This window comes from Schistocerca serialis, chromosome 4 (assembly GCF_023864345.2).
Source record: "Schistocerca serialis cubense isolate TAMUIC-IGC-003099 chromosome 4, iqSchSeri2.2, whole genome shotgun sequence".
NCBI lineage: Eukaryota > Metazoa > Arthropoda > Insecta > Orthoptera > Acrididae > Schistocerca > Schistocerca serialis.
Window position 1 is genome coordinate 171989337 of NC_064641.1, and position 15222 is coordinate 172004558.

The window sequence follows — 15222 nt, forward strand, 5'->3', positions numbered from 1 at the left end:
GAGACCCATAGAGGGCAAAAACAGTAGAAGCAGACAGAGATCATGATACATCCGACAAAGAACGGAGGACTTGGATTGAAAGTGCTACGCTGGCATGAGGAGACTGGCACAGAAGAGGATGTTGTGGTGCGGTAAACCAATGACACAAAAAAAATTATATAAAGACAAAGATGATGAGACTTACCAAACAAAAGCGCTGGCAGGTCGATAGACACAAAAACAAACACAAACATACACGCAAAATTCTCAACCAATGGTTGCTTCGTCAGAAAAGAATGCAGGTAAAATCTGCTTTCATCGCTGAAAACCACGGCGCACCATTCCGTCTCCCAAGTGATCCCCCAACAGCACAGTAAAACTATGCACGTCAATGCTGTGGCGTGATTGGAAGATGGACTAGAGGTGGGCGTGCCCATAGCCCTGCTGCTAACAACCAGTTCATGACAGTTCATGTTGACATATCTACTTGCAAGCTCTTTTATTTTTGCTGTGGTATTTGTAAGGTCTGAACCTGGCGAGTATCTGTGCTGCGCGGATGGCCACAGTCACGTCTACAGGGTGAGAATGTTCATGTCACCACCGTTACACAGCTTACACAGCACATCGAACTTGTGTGGCAGTTCTCCATCATCAGATCAAAATCGACGTCATCTTTCCAGGTGTACTACATATTTGCCTTTACAAATGTCTGCTTGTGTCTGTGTATGTGTGGATGGATATGTGTGTGTGTGTGTGTGTGTGTGTGTGTGTGTGTGTGTGTGTGTGTGCGAGTGTATACCCGTCCTTTTTTCCCCCTAAGGTAAGTCTTTCCGCTCCCAGGATTGGGATGACTCCTTACCCTCTCCCTTAAAACCCACATCCTTTCGTCTTTCCCTCTTTCCTGATGAAGCAACCGTTGGTTCCGAAAGCAGAATTTTGCGTGTATGTTTGTGTGTCTATCGACCTGCCAGCGCTTTTGTTTGGTAAGTCTCATCATCTTTGTTTTTAGATATATTTTTCCCACGTGGAATGTTTCCCTCTATTATATATATATATATATATATATATATATATATATATATATATATATATATATATATATATATATATATAGTACACCTGGAAAGATGACGTCGATTTTGATCTGATGATGCCATGTGCTACCTGGGGAACAGTAGATGCATTGATAACGGTTTCAGAATTGTCTGCCAGCTGATGGCGTAGAGGCATAGCTACCATGGCGCCATCTGTCTCTACCCTTTGGTAGGAAATGCTCATAGCCAGAATTCACAGAGTGGTGCAAATGCGTGAAGAAAGCAGGCAACCACGCCACAGAGACAATCACGTGCTTCCTACCAACTGAGCAGGCCTGAAAGGGGTCACATTCTGGACTTACGTGTGGCATGATGGTCATTTTGGAGAACTCCCACACAAGTTCGATGTGCTGCGTAAGCTGTGTAACGGTGGTGACATGAACATTCTCACCCTGTAGACGTGACTGTGGCCATCCGCGCAGCACAGATACTCGCCAGGTTCATAGTGTTGTAACTACAGGAGTTGCAGACCTTACAAATACCACAGCAAAAATAAAAGAGCTTGCAAGTAGATATGTCAACATGAACTGTCATGAACTGGTTGTTAGCAGCAGGGCTATGGGCACGCCCACTTCTAGTCCATCTTCCAATCACGCCACAGCATTGACGTGCATAGTTTTACTGTACTGTCGGGGGATCACTTGGGAGACGGAATGGTGCGCCGTGGTTTTCAGCGATGAAAGCAGATTTTACCTGCATGTGAGTGAATTCGTCCGAGACACAGTGGCCCCATCCCGTGCCTTACGGGTCGGAATGCAATGAGTTACAACTCTCGTTCACCTTTGGTGTTTCTGGAGGGGAGGCTAACCAGCACTCAGTACGTGCAGAATGTTGTTAGATCCATTCTTTTGCCATTGTTGCAACAGAAAGGCGGTGTGTTGTTCCAACAGGATAATGCTCGCCCACACACTCAACTTGTTCTACAATACATGCAGCAACTTCTTCGGGCAGCACAATCTCCGGAATTGTCTACAACTGAGCACGTCCGGGATAAGATGGGACGAGAAGTGAGTTATGCAACTCATCAACTGACAACTTTTACAGAACTACATGAATAGGTCCAACAGGTGTGGCATAAGGTATTCCAGGCAGTATTCGCCATTGTACAATTGACTAGATGCCACCTGTACACATACTAATACGGATGTGCAGCAACTTCTTCGGGCAGCCTAATCTCCGGAATTGTCTACAACTGAGTACGTCCGGGATAAGATGGGACGAGAAGTGATTTATGCAACTCATCAACCGACAACTTTTACAGAACCACATGAATAGGTCCAACATGTGTGGCATAAGGTATTCCAGGCAGTATTTGCCATTGTACAATTGACTAGATGCCACCCGTACACACACTAATATGGATGGTTCAGCATGGGTCAATCAATACCTGATACCTCAGAACGGCTTCTGCTATTGATCTGTAAATGTAATCATTTCATGTGCTCAGTATGCATCGTTGCAACAACAAATCTTGAGTGAATTGGAAAGCTCTAAGTGGGTGTACTATTTTTTTCTGGCAGTATAATAATATAATAATTACCAAACTATCAGTTTAATAAGTCATAGCTGCAAAATACCAACGCGAATTCTTTACAGACAAATGGAAAAACTGGTAGAAGCCGACCTCGGGGAAGATCAGTTTGGATTCCGTAGAAATGTCGGAACACGTGAGGCAATACTGACCCTACAAGTTATCTTGGAAGAAAGATTAAGGAAAGGCAAACCTACGTTTCTAGCATTTGTAGACTTAGAGAAAGCTTTTGACAATGTTGACTGGAATACTCTTTTTCAAATTCTGAAGGTGGCAGGGGTAAAATACAGGGAGCGAAAGGCTATTTACAATTTGTACAGAAAGCAGATGGCAGTTATAAGAGTTGAGGGACATGAAAGGTGTGGTGTCACTGCCAGACACCACACTTGCTAGGTGGTAGCCTTTCAATCGGCCGCGGTCCGTTAGTATACGTCGGACCCGGGTGTCGCCACTATCAGTGATTGTAGACCGAGCGCCGCCACACGGCGGGTCTAGAGACACTTCCTAGCACTCGCCACAGTTGTACAGCCGACTTTGCTAGCGATGGTTCACTGACAAATTACGCTCTCATTTGCGAGACGATAGCATAGCCTTCAGCTACGTCATTTGCTACGACCTAGCAAGGCGCCATTACCAGTTACTATTGATGCTGTAAAACATGTACCGTCAAGAGCGATGTTTACCAATTATGGATTAAAGTTAAGTATTCCAAAAGCTACGTACGTTTTTTACTAGCCTCATTTCCGTGTCCTGTTCCAGACCTCACGCCAGCCTGCGTGAGCTTAAACGCGTGCCTTTCGGCTTCCTCCTAGTGGATTGTCTGTCTTGCCAGTCCACAAGAAAAGGGAAGCAGTGGTTGGGAAGGGAGTGAGGCAGGGTTGTAGCCTCTCCCCGATGCTGTTCAATCTGTATATTGAGCAAGCAGTAAAGGAAACAAAAGAAAAGTTTGGAGTAGGTATTAAAAACCATGGAGAAGAAATAAAAGCTTTGAGGTTCGCCGATGACATTGTAATTCTGTCAGAGACGGGCAAAGGACTTGGAAGAGCAGTTGAACGGAATGGACAGTGTCTTGAAAGGAGGGTATAAGATGAACATCAACAAAAGCAAAACATGGATAATGGAATGTAGTCGAATTAAATCGGGTGATGCTGACAAGGGAACCTCCCCATCGCACCCCCCTCAGATTTAGTTATCAGTTGGCACAGTGGATAGGGCTTGAAAAACTGAACACAGACCAATCGAGAAAACAGGAAGAAGTTGTGTGGAACTATGAAAAAATAAGCAAAGTATACAAACTGAGTAGTCCATGCGTAAGATAGGCAACATCAAGGATAGTGCGAGCTCAGGACCGCCGTGGTCCTGTGGTTAGAGTCAGCAGTTGCCGAACGAGAAGTCCTGGGTTCAAGTCTTCCCTCGAGTGTAAAGTTTTTTTTTTTCAGACAATTATTATCTGTCCATCCATCCGATGCGATCACTTTTTTGGGAGTGATTATCACATCCACAAGAAAACCTAAATCGGGCAAGGTGGAAGAATCTTTTTACCCATTCGCCAAGTGTACAAGTTAGGTGGGTCGACAACATATTCCTGTGATGTGACGCACATGCTGTCACCAGTGTCGTATAGAATATATCAGACGTGTTTTCCTGTGGAGGAATCGGTTGACCTATGACCTTGCGATCAAATGTTTTCGGTTCCCATTGGAGAGGTACGTCCTTTCGTCTACTAATCGCACGGTTTTGCGGTGCGATCGCAAAACACAGACACTAAACTTATTGCAGTGAACAGAGACGACAATGAACGAATGGACAGATCATAACTTTGCGAAAATAAAAAAAATTAAACTTTCCACTCGAGGGAAGACTTGAACCAAGCACGTCTCGTTCCAAAGTTGCTCACGCTAACCACGGGACCACGGCGCTCCTGGGCTCACATTATCCTTGATGTTGCCTATCTTGCGCATGGACTACTCAGTTAGCATATTTTGCTTATTTTTATCATAGTTCCACACAACTTCTTTCTGTTTTCTCGATTGATCTGTGTTCAGTTTTTCAAGGCCTATCCACTGTGCCAACTTATAACTAAATCTGAGGGGGTGCGATGGGGAGGTTCCCTTGTGAGGGAATTAGATTAGGAAATGAGACACTGAAAGTAGTAAAGGAGTTTTGCTATTTGCGGAGCAAAATAACTGATGATGGTCGAAGTAGAGAGGATATAAAATGTAGACTGGTAATGGCAAAGAAAGCGTTTCGGAAGATGAGAAATTTGTTAACATCGAGTATAGATGTAAGTGTCAGGAAGTCGTTTCTGAAAGTATTTGTATGGAGTGTAGCCATGTATGGAAGTGAAACATGGACGATAAATAGTTTAGACAAGAAGAGAATAGAAGCTTTCGAAATGTGGTGCTACAGAAGAATGCTGAAGATTAGATGGGTAGATCGCATAACTAATGAGGAGGTATTGAATAGAATTGGGGAGAAGAGGAGTTTGTGGCAGAAGAGGAGTTTGACCAGAAGAGGGGATCGGTTGGTAGGACATGTTCTGAGGCATCAAGTGATCACCAATTTAGTGCTGGAGGGCAGCGTGGAGGGTAAAATCGTAGAGGGAGACCCAGAGATGAATACACTAAGCAGATTCAGAAGGATGTAGGCTGCAGTAGGTGCTGGGAGATGAAGAAGCTTGCGCAGGATAGAGTAGCACGGATAGCTGCATCAGACCAGTCTCAGGACTGAAGACCACAACAGTATAATAATAAAGGGACCACGCGGCCTACGTCAACTACGCATTGTAATCGTCTCAACTAGAAACTGGCTGTAACAGTGTGGCTGAACACTGGTCGTGTGATTCTGTGAGAGTGCGGGGAAATGCCATGCGTACTGACCGTCGGTGGTGGAGTCGGACAGGTTGCCGCCGCCCGAGGTGGCGCCGCCCGACTCGCGGTCGGAGCTGCCGCGCACGCCCGAGTCCGCGCTGCAGCTGCCGCGGTCTCCGGGCAGCAGGCCCAGCCCCGCGGTGGGCGTGGCCAGGCCGCCGTTGGCGCGCGACGCCGACAGCGACATGGAGGCCAGGCTCTCCTGGTCGGACAGGCAGCCGCCGCCGCCGCCGCTGCCCCCGCTGCCGCCCCCGCTGCCCGGCCCGCCGCCGCCGCCCGCCAGCACCACGGCGCCGCCGCCCTGCACGGCCGCCAGCTGCCGACGAGCCTGCGGTCGTCACACCAGTCCACTCATCGTGTTCCGTAGATCCAATCAGTGAAGTGAGTGCCTGCTCTGGATATACCGGGTGATCAAAAAGTCAGTATAAATTTGAAAATTTAACAAACCACGGAATAATGTAGATAGAGAGGTACAAATTGACACACATGCTTGGAATGACATGGGGTTTTATTAGAATCACCTCATATTGCTAGACGCGTGAAAGATCTCTTGCGCGCGTCGTTTGGTGATGATCGTGTGCTCAATCGCCACTTTCGCCATGCTTGGCCTCCCAGGTCTCCAGACCTCAGTCCGTGCGATTATTGGCTTTTGGGTTACCTGAAGTCGCAAGTGTATCGTGACCGACCGACATCTCTAGGGATGGAACTTCCTGGCAGATTAACACTGTGTGCCGGACCGAGACTCGAACTCGGGACCTTTGCCTTTCGCGGGAAAGTGCTCTACCAACTGAGCTACCCAAGCACGACTCACGCCCCGTCCTCACAGCCTTACTTCTCCCAGTATCTCGTCTCCCACCTTACAAACTTTACAGAAGCTCTCCTGCGGACCCTGCAGAACTAGCACTCCTGAAAGAAAGGATATTGCGGAGACGTGGCTTAGCCACAGCCTGGGGGATGTTTCCAGAATGGGATTTTCACTCTGCAGCAGAGTGTGCGTTGATATGAAACTTCCTGGCAGATTAAAACTGTGTGCCGGACCGAGACTCGAACGCGGGACCTTTGCCTTTCGCGGGCAAGTGCTCTACCATCTGAGATACCCAATCACGACTCACGCCCCGTCCTCACAGCTTTACATCCCTCAGGCTGTGGCTAAGCTATGTCACGCAATATCCTTTCTTTCAGGAGTGCTAGTTCTGCAGGGTTCGCAGGAGAGCTTCTGTAAAGTTCGGAAGGTGGGAGACGAGGTACTGGCAGAAGTAAAGCTGTGAGGACGGGGCGTGAGTCGTGATTGGGTTGCTTAGATCGTAGAGCACTTGCCCGCGAAAGGCAAAGGTCCCGAGTTCGAGTCTCGATCCGGCACATAGTTTAAATCTGCCAGGAAGTTTCATATCAGCGAACACTCCACTGCAGAGTGAAAATCTCATTCTGGATCTCTAGGGATGCTGAAAGACAACACCCGACGCCAATGCCTCACCATAACTCCGAACATGCTTTACAGTGCTGTTCACAACATTACTCCTCGACTACAGTTATTGTTGAGGAATGATGGTGGACATATTGAGCATTTCCTGTAAATAACATCATCTTTGCTTTGTCTTACTTTGTTATGCTAATTATTGCTATTCTGATCTGTGGGACATTTTTTGAACGTTTGTATTTTTTTGTTTCTAGATGATGTTCTTTGCAGGAAATGCTAAACATGTCCACCATCATTCCTCAACAATAACTGTAGTCGAGGAATAATGTTGTGAACAGCACTGTAAAGCATGTCCGGAGTTATGGTGAGGCATTGGCGTCGGGTGCTGTCTTTCAGCATCTCTAAAGATGTCGGTCGATCACGATACACTTGCGACTTCAGGTAACCACAAAGCCAATAATTGCACGGACTTCGGTCTGGGGACCTCGGAGGCCAAGCATGACGAAAGTGTCGGCTGAGCACACGATCATCACCAAACGACGCGCGCAAGAGATCTTTCACCCTTCTAGTAATATGGGGTGGAGCGCCATCCTGCATTTACATCGTACGTTCCAGCAGATGTTTATCAGCCAGGCTGGGGATGATTCGATTCTGTAACATATCGGCGTGCCTCTCACCCGTCACGGTAGCAGTTTTGCTGTCCTGCGCCATCTGTGGGACATTTTTTGAACGTTTGTATTTTTTTGTTTCTAATAAAACTCTTTGTCATTCCAAGCATGAGTGTCAATTTGTACCTCTCTATCTACATTATTCAGCGATTTATTCAGTTTTCAAATTTATACTGACTTTTTGATCATCCGGTGTAAAAAGTACGCTGTTGGCCACTACAATTGCTACACCAGAAGCGATAGCAAGTAACGAAATTTTACTTATTGTGAATTTGTAGTACAGTAGAAAGTACGTACGATTGTAAGTGATTTGGTGCGAACTTTAGCACACAGCTTCCACCTCTGGCACCAAGAACGCCTCGTAACCGGCTGGACATCAGCTTGAACTGAGCTCGGATGACAGGTATGAGGCGTGGCAATTGATAACAAAATCAAAACAATTTGGAATATTATTACAAGTGAGACAGGGCAACCAAGAGTACAGGATGACGGCATCACCATCAGAGTGAATGGAAACTTGATAAACAACAAGCTGGAAGTCGAAAACATTTTGAGTAATCATTTTTTAAATGTTGTAGAGAAAATAGGATCTAAATGTTCACTGCAAGAAGCAAGGCAGTTAACGGAAGAGGCCTTACCCACACCATTTGACACAATTGAAATTCCACCCACCTCTCCTTCTGAAATTAGGAAGATAATAAACTCTCTCAAGAATAAAAGCTCACATGGAATTGATGGCAATTCCAGCAGGATAATAAAAGCTTGTTCCCAAGAAATAAGTGGGATTCTTAGCCACATATGTAATAGCTCTCTGAAGCAGGGTATTTTCTCAGATAGACTGAAGTATGCCATTGTTAAACCACTGCATAAAAAAGGGGATACGTCTGATGTCAACAACTACCGCCCAATCTCTCTTGTGACTGCCTTATCCAAAATACCTGAAAAAGTAATGCATTGTAGAGTAGCTTCACACCTTAGTAAAAATAAAGTTTTAACGAAATGTCAGTTTGGTTTCCAGAATGGTTTTTCAACGGAAAATGCTATATATACTTTCACTAATGAAATATTAAATGCTCTGAGTAACCGGAAGTCACCCGTTGGGATTTTTTGTGATCTATCAAAGGCTTTTGATTGTGTAAATCATGGAATACTTCTAGATAAGCTCAAGTACTGTGGTATGAATGGGACAGTGCTCAAATGGTTTAAATCATACCTAACTGGAAGAGTGCAGAAAGTTGAAATAAGCAGTTCACATAATATGCAAAAAAAACTGGTGATTTCTCAAACTGGGGAACAATCAAGAATGGGGTGCCGCAAGGTTCGGTCTTGGGTCCTCTGCTGTTCTTAATATATATTAATGACTTGCCATTCTATATTCATGAAGATGCAAAGCTGGTACTTTTTGCCGATGTACGAGTATAGCTACCACACCCAACAGACAAGAATTAACTGATGAAATTGTAAACAATGTTTTTCAGAAAATCATTAAGCGGTTCTCTGCAAATGGGCTCTCATTAAACTTTGAAAAAACACAGTATTTACAGTTCCACACAGTAAATGGAATGACACCCTTAATAAATATAGACTTCGATCAGAAATCGGTAGCTAAGGTAGAATATTCAAAATTTCTAGGTGTATGCATTGATGAGTGGTTGAACTGGAAAAAACACACTGAGGATCTGCTGAAACGTTTGAGTTCAGCTACTTATGCTATTAGGGTCATTGCAAATTTTGGCGATATACATCTGAGTAAATTAGCTTACCACACCTATTTTCATTCTCTGCTTTCGTATGGCATCATAGTGTGGGGTAACTCATCATTGAGTAAAAGAGTGTTCATTGCACAAAAGCGTGTAATGAGAATAATTGCTGGAGCTCATCCAAGGTCATCCTGCAGACACTTATTTAAAGAGCTAGAGATCTTCACTGTAGCCTCAATATATATATATATATAATCACTTATGAAATTTGTTATTAACAATCCGAACGAATTCAAAAGTAATAGCAGTGTACATGGCTACAACACTAGAAGAAAGGATGATCTTCACTACTCAAGGTTAAATCTAACTTTGGCTCAGAAGGGGGTAAATTATGCTGCTACAAAAGTCTTTGATCACTTACCTAATAGCATCAAAAGTCTGACAGATAGCCATACAGCATTTAAAAGGATATTAAAAGAATTTCTTAATGGCAACTCCTTCTACTCATTAGATGAATTTTTGGATATAGTAAGTGAGTAATTTCCTCAAAATCACAAAAAATTAAAAATATTAAGTGTCATGTAATATTTTGTGTAATGTAATATCTTGTATAGACACCTTTTATTAACCTGACACGTTCCACATCATTACGAAGTGTCGTATTCATGATCTATGGAACAAGTACTAATCTAATTTAAATAAAGGGACTGATACTGTAACACAATAAGTACGCATGCATCGAAAATGAACGACCAATAGCTGTGAAGCGTGATGCCTTGTCAGTCGAATTCGGCTTCTGTAATATTCGTAGACAAATCAGTGTGGCCGTGGCCTTCATTTGTGTAAGTTCCTTTTTTTTTCTTTGCTGGTAAATTGGTAAGTGTAATAACAGAGCAACGAACTGTCTTGAAGTTTCACATGAAACTTGGAAAAACTGCTACTGAAACCTGTCTTTTCTAAAGGAAGTGTATGTTGAAGACTGTTTATCACATACGTCACTTTTTCAGTGGCTCTACACTACTGGCCATTAAAATTGCTACACCAAGAAGAAATGCAATGATAAACGGCTATTCATTGGACAAATATATTATACTAGAACTGACATGTGATTACATTTTCACGCAATTTGGGTGTATAGCTCCCGAGAAATCAATATCTAGAACAACCTCCTCTGGCCGTAATAACGGCCTTGATACGCCTGGGCATTGAGTCAAACAGAGCTTGGATGGCGTGTACAGGTACAGCTGCCCATGGAGCTTCAACACGATAGCACATTCATCAAGATTAGTGACTGGCGTATTGTGACGAGCCAGTTGCTCGGCCACCATTGACCAGACGTTTTCAATTGGTGAGAGATCTGGAGAATGTGCTGGCCAGGGCAGTAGTCGAACCAATGGCGCTCCATACCATCACGTCGGGTGATACGCCAGTATGGCGATGACGAGTACACGCTTCTAATGTGCGTTCACCGCGATGTCGCCAAACACGGATGTTACTATCATGATGCTGTAAACAGAACCTAGATTTATCCGGAAAAATGACGTTTTGCCATTCGTGCACTCAGGTTCGTCGTTGAGTACACCATCGCAGGCGCTCCTGTCTGTGATGCAGCCATGGTCTCCGAGCTGATAGTCCATGCTGCTGCAAACGTCGTCGAACTATTCGTGCAGATGGTTGTTGTCTTGCAAACGTCCCCATCTGTTGACTCAGGGATCGAGACGTGGCTGCACGAACCGTTACAGCCATGCGGATAAGATGCCTGTCATCTCGACTGCTAGTGATACGAGGCCGTTGGGATCCAGCACGGCGTTTCGTATTACCCTCCTGAACCCACCGATTCCATATTGTGCTAACAGTCATTGGATCTCGACCAACGCGAGCAGTAATGTCGCGATACGATAAACCGCAATCGCGATAGGCTATAATCCGACCTTTATCAAAGTCGGTAACGTGATGGTACGCATTTCTCCTTCTTACACGAGACATCACAGCAACGTTTCACCAGGCAACGCCGGTCAACTGCTGTTTGTATATGAGAAATCGGTTGGAAACTTTCCTCATGTCAGCACGTTGTAGGTATCGCCACCGGCGCCAACCTTGTGTGAATGCTCTGAAAAGCTAATCACTTGCATATCACAGCATCCTCTTCCTGTCAGTTAAATTTCGCGTCTGCAGCACGTCAGCTTCGTGGTGTAGCAATTTTAAAGGCCAGTAGTGTAGCATTACGTTTTCCAGATGGCCGAGAAGATGCTGAAGATGACTCACGCCCAGGAAGCCCTTTAACATCAAAAACGGATGAAAATATCGAAAATGTAGGTAATCTGATTCGATCTGATCGTCGGTTGAGTATTCGATCGCTGTAAGAACTGACGAAGAATTTGTAAGGAAAATTTTTCGTAAGCAGTTTAACATGAGAAAAGTGTGTGTGAAACTGGTGCCGAAAATTCTCACGATCGAACAGAAAGAAAATGTTTGTATTGGTTCTTTGAATACCATTGAAAATGATACTAATTTCTTGGAAATAGTGATAAAATGTGACAAATCTTGGGTTTTCACTTACGACAGGGAAATTAAGCACAAATCCAACTTTACCGAGAGCGAAAAAAAAAACTCGAATGAACAAATCAAGAGTCAAAGTTGTGCTGAGTGCTTTTTTTGATATTCAAGGAACTGCGTTTCTTCACTAGGTTCCTGAAGGTCAAACTATTAGCCATCACTGATACCTTGAGGTTCGTTGCTCAGCTCCGTGAGAAAACAACAAAAAGGAAAAAAAAAGTAAACACGACCCGAACTGTGGGAAAACGATTCATGGTCTCTGCATCAAGACAACGAACCGGCTCACATCGCATTGTCTTTTAAGAGGCTTTTAGCGAAGTACAGCATCCCAGTGTTAGAACACCCACCTTATTCCCCTGACCTAGCACTATATGAGTTTTATTTATTCCCTAATGTGAAATCTGCATTAAAAGGAAACAAATTACAGTCCGTTGAAGCAGTGGAAGGAAAAGGGGCACGCATCGTCAAGGAGCACGCAGATGAAGATTTTCAGCACTCTTTCTATCAATGGAAAATTCAAATGGAGCCTTGTAGGGACAGAGGCGGGGAATATATTGAGAGTGACAATCACTAAATGTGTATGTTTTTTTAAAATAAAATCCTTTACAGCCTAAGTCCCATTATTTTACAGCCACTTCCCATATGCTGCTTCAGTTCAATGCCAGAATTTATCAATCGAAGTGGCTGGCGAGTGGTGGCTAGGCTGTCTCTAGGCAATCCGTGTCCAGAGTTTTTAAGTGGGTGAGAGATCTGCAGAATGAGCTCAGCAAGGCAACAGTTACGACAGGACAGCACAGGCAATGTATGGACTTGGGTTATCTTGTTGAAAGACAACGTCATGAGGACTTAGAAGTTAAGGTACAGCCACTGGCCTTAGCATGTCAGTAGTGTAATAATGCCTGCTGTCCAATTTATGGAATATGTGAACCAAAGATGGTCGTGATGTGTACCCCATGGCACCCAGTACCATCATGCTAGGTGCTGGGGCTGTAAGACAATGACAAAAGTAACCTGGCTACGTTCATTCTTTTCGAATCCTCCACATGTCCATTGTGACTGAGTGCGTAGAGTTGGTGTTCGTCTGAAAAGACGACGTGTTGCCGAGTATTGGCGTTGGGAGCACCAATGTCTGCGCGCCTCTCTATGTTGCCACGTCAAGGGAAGTTGGCACAATAGGCCATGTTGACTGTCAGTGGTGCTCCAAACTTCGACGCAGTATCCATGTGAAATGATAATTAAATCAAGACCCTAAGCTGTCGACAGGCGTTAATATACATCAATGGGGACAGTCGAAAATGTGTGCCCCGACCCGGGTTGTCTTGCTTACTTGGCAGACGCTCTATCCATCTGAGCCGCCGAGGGTACTGAGGATAGTGCGACTGCAGGGATTTATCCCTTGCACGCTCCCCGTGTGACCCACATTCCAAACTTAATGACCACACACTACATTCTTAGTGCCCCTGCCCACTACACTCATTACTCGCGGAAGACAATCTTACCTAGTCCCGTAAGCGTTCGGGCAATGTGTGTGCATCCAGCACAGAAGAAGAAGGTCAATGGGCGGTTAGCCTTAACTATAGGAAGATGGTATCTGTTCTTTTGGGCTCTTATGGGACTCGGTAAGATTGTCTTCCGCGAATAATGAGTGTAGTGAGCAGGGGCACTACGAATGTAGTGTGTGGACATTAAGTTGGGAATGTGGGTCTCAGGGGGAGCGTGCAAGGGATAAATCCCTGCAGTCGCACTACCTTCTGTGCCCTCGGTGGCTCAGATGGATAGAGCGTCTGCCATGTAAGCAGGAGATCCCAGGTTCGAGTCCCGGTCGAGGCGCACATTTTCAACGGTCCCCATTGATATATCAACGCCTGTCCGAAAGAACAGATACCATCTTCACACAGTATCCATTGGTACAACTGTCTTGCTGTAAACTGGCCCATTTCAGTTTACGTGGCTGTACAATTCTGCATGGCTGAGCGAATAATATTTCTGTTCTCTAGGGCGCCAATAGCGACGGGCACTGAGGTCCTGTATGGCGTCCAGTAGGGCCCTCCTTAACTAATCGACTGCATTTTATCACGACTGTCGTGGGATACCCCCAAATGCGAGCAATGGCGCGAAACGATAAACCACAGTTTCGACAGCCCACGATCCTGTCACTGTCGAATTCCGACACATACTGCTTCTTACACAAGGCATCACACGATCTTCTCGCATAGCCAACATGTAAATGTGATTTCCGAATGAGAAATGCACTCCATTATCTTTCCTTTATACAAAATGTGGATGGCATTACACCTCGCTTCTTAGTTCGGCTGTTCTGAAACGCTAACCATTTGCATATCGAATCATATAATACATTCCATCCCAGTTTTACGTATGTTGCGTGCCACCTTCTTGGTGTTGCAATTTTAACGGCCAGCATTGTAGAATGAATAATTAAGAGAGATGCATGTGTTGCTCGACAAAGCGAACCGTAGACCCGGACGTAGGTGCAGTTCAAAGTATTATGCGGCAATAGATCAGAACTCTTAGAAGATGCAACAAATACGCTAAAGAAACTGCCTACACTACGCTTGTCTGTCCTCTTTTGAAGTATTGCTGCGCGGTGTGGGATGCGCATCAGATAGGACTGAAGGAGGACATCGAAAATGTTCAAAGAATGGAAGCTACTTTTGTATTATTGCGAAATAGGCGAGTGGGTGCAGCGGATATGATAGGCAAACTCGGGTGGCTATCATTAAAACAAAGGCGTTTTTCGTTGCGACAGGATCCTCTCCTCCGAATGCGAAAATATTTTGTTGGCGCCCACCTAAATAGCGAGCTGGGTGAGTGAGAATAATACAGAGATGGCACCAGAGTCGATGGCCTTTTTGCCTCATGCAATAAGCATTTCCAACAAGACTAGTCATGTTTGGCCGAAGCATGATGTGAAATGTGCTTTTCGACCACCATCTAAGATTAGGACTCTTTTAGGATCCGAAAAGGATGAACTTAGTTTGCGTAATGCGGGTGTTTTTCGTATTCCTTGCAGTTGTAGCATGTCATATATTGATCAGATCATCCAGGCAAATCTGCTATTGTAGAACACTGCCTTGGCACCAGTGATCCTATGGACTGTAATGTTTCAATGGTGAAGCCATGGTTGATGTGAGCGGACACAGTTACATGGTCGAGAAGCAATTAGACGCATGTATGTATGTGTGTGTGTGTGTGTGCGTGTGTGTGCGAAAACCGCTGGCCGCGGTAGCCGAGCGGTTCTAGGCGCCACAGTCCAGAACCGCGCGACTGCTACGGTCGCAGATTCGAATCCTGCCTCGGGCCTGGATGTGTGTGATGTCCTTAGGTTAGTTAGATTTAAGTAGTTCTAAGTTCTAGGGGACTGATGACCTCATATATTAAGTCCCATA

General features: G+C 44.9%; 1 protein-coding gene across 1 annotated transcript in view; it reads right to left on the bottom strand.

Annotated features, from left to right (window-relative positions):
* The window catches only part of LOC126474337 (kazrin), an 857979-nt gene that overhangs the window by 164953 nt on the left and 677804 nt on the right, over positions 1-15222 (bottom strand). The window contains exons 9-10 of the mRNA XM_050101804.1: positions 5780-5802; positions 5484-5716 (exon numbers count right to left, since the gene is read on the bottom strand). Of these exons, the coding sequence (XP_049957761.1) occupies positions 5484-5716; positions 5780-5802 (256 nt within the window). The remainder of the gene's footprint in view (positions 1-5483; positions 5717-5779; positions 5803-15222) is intronic.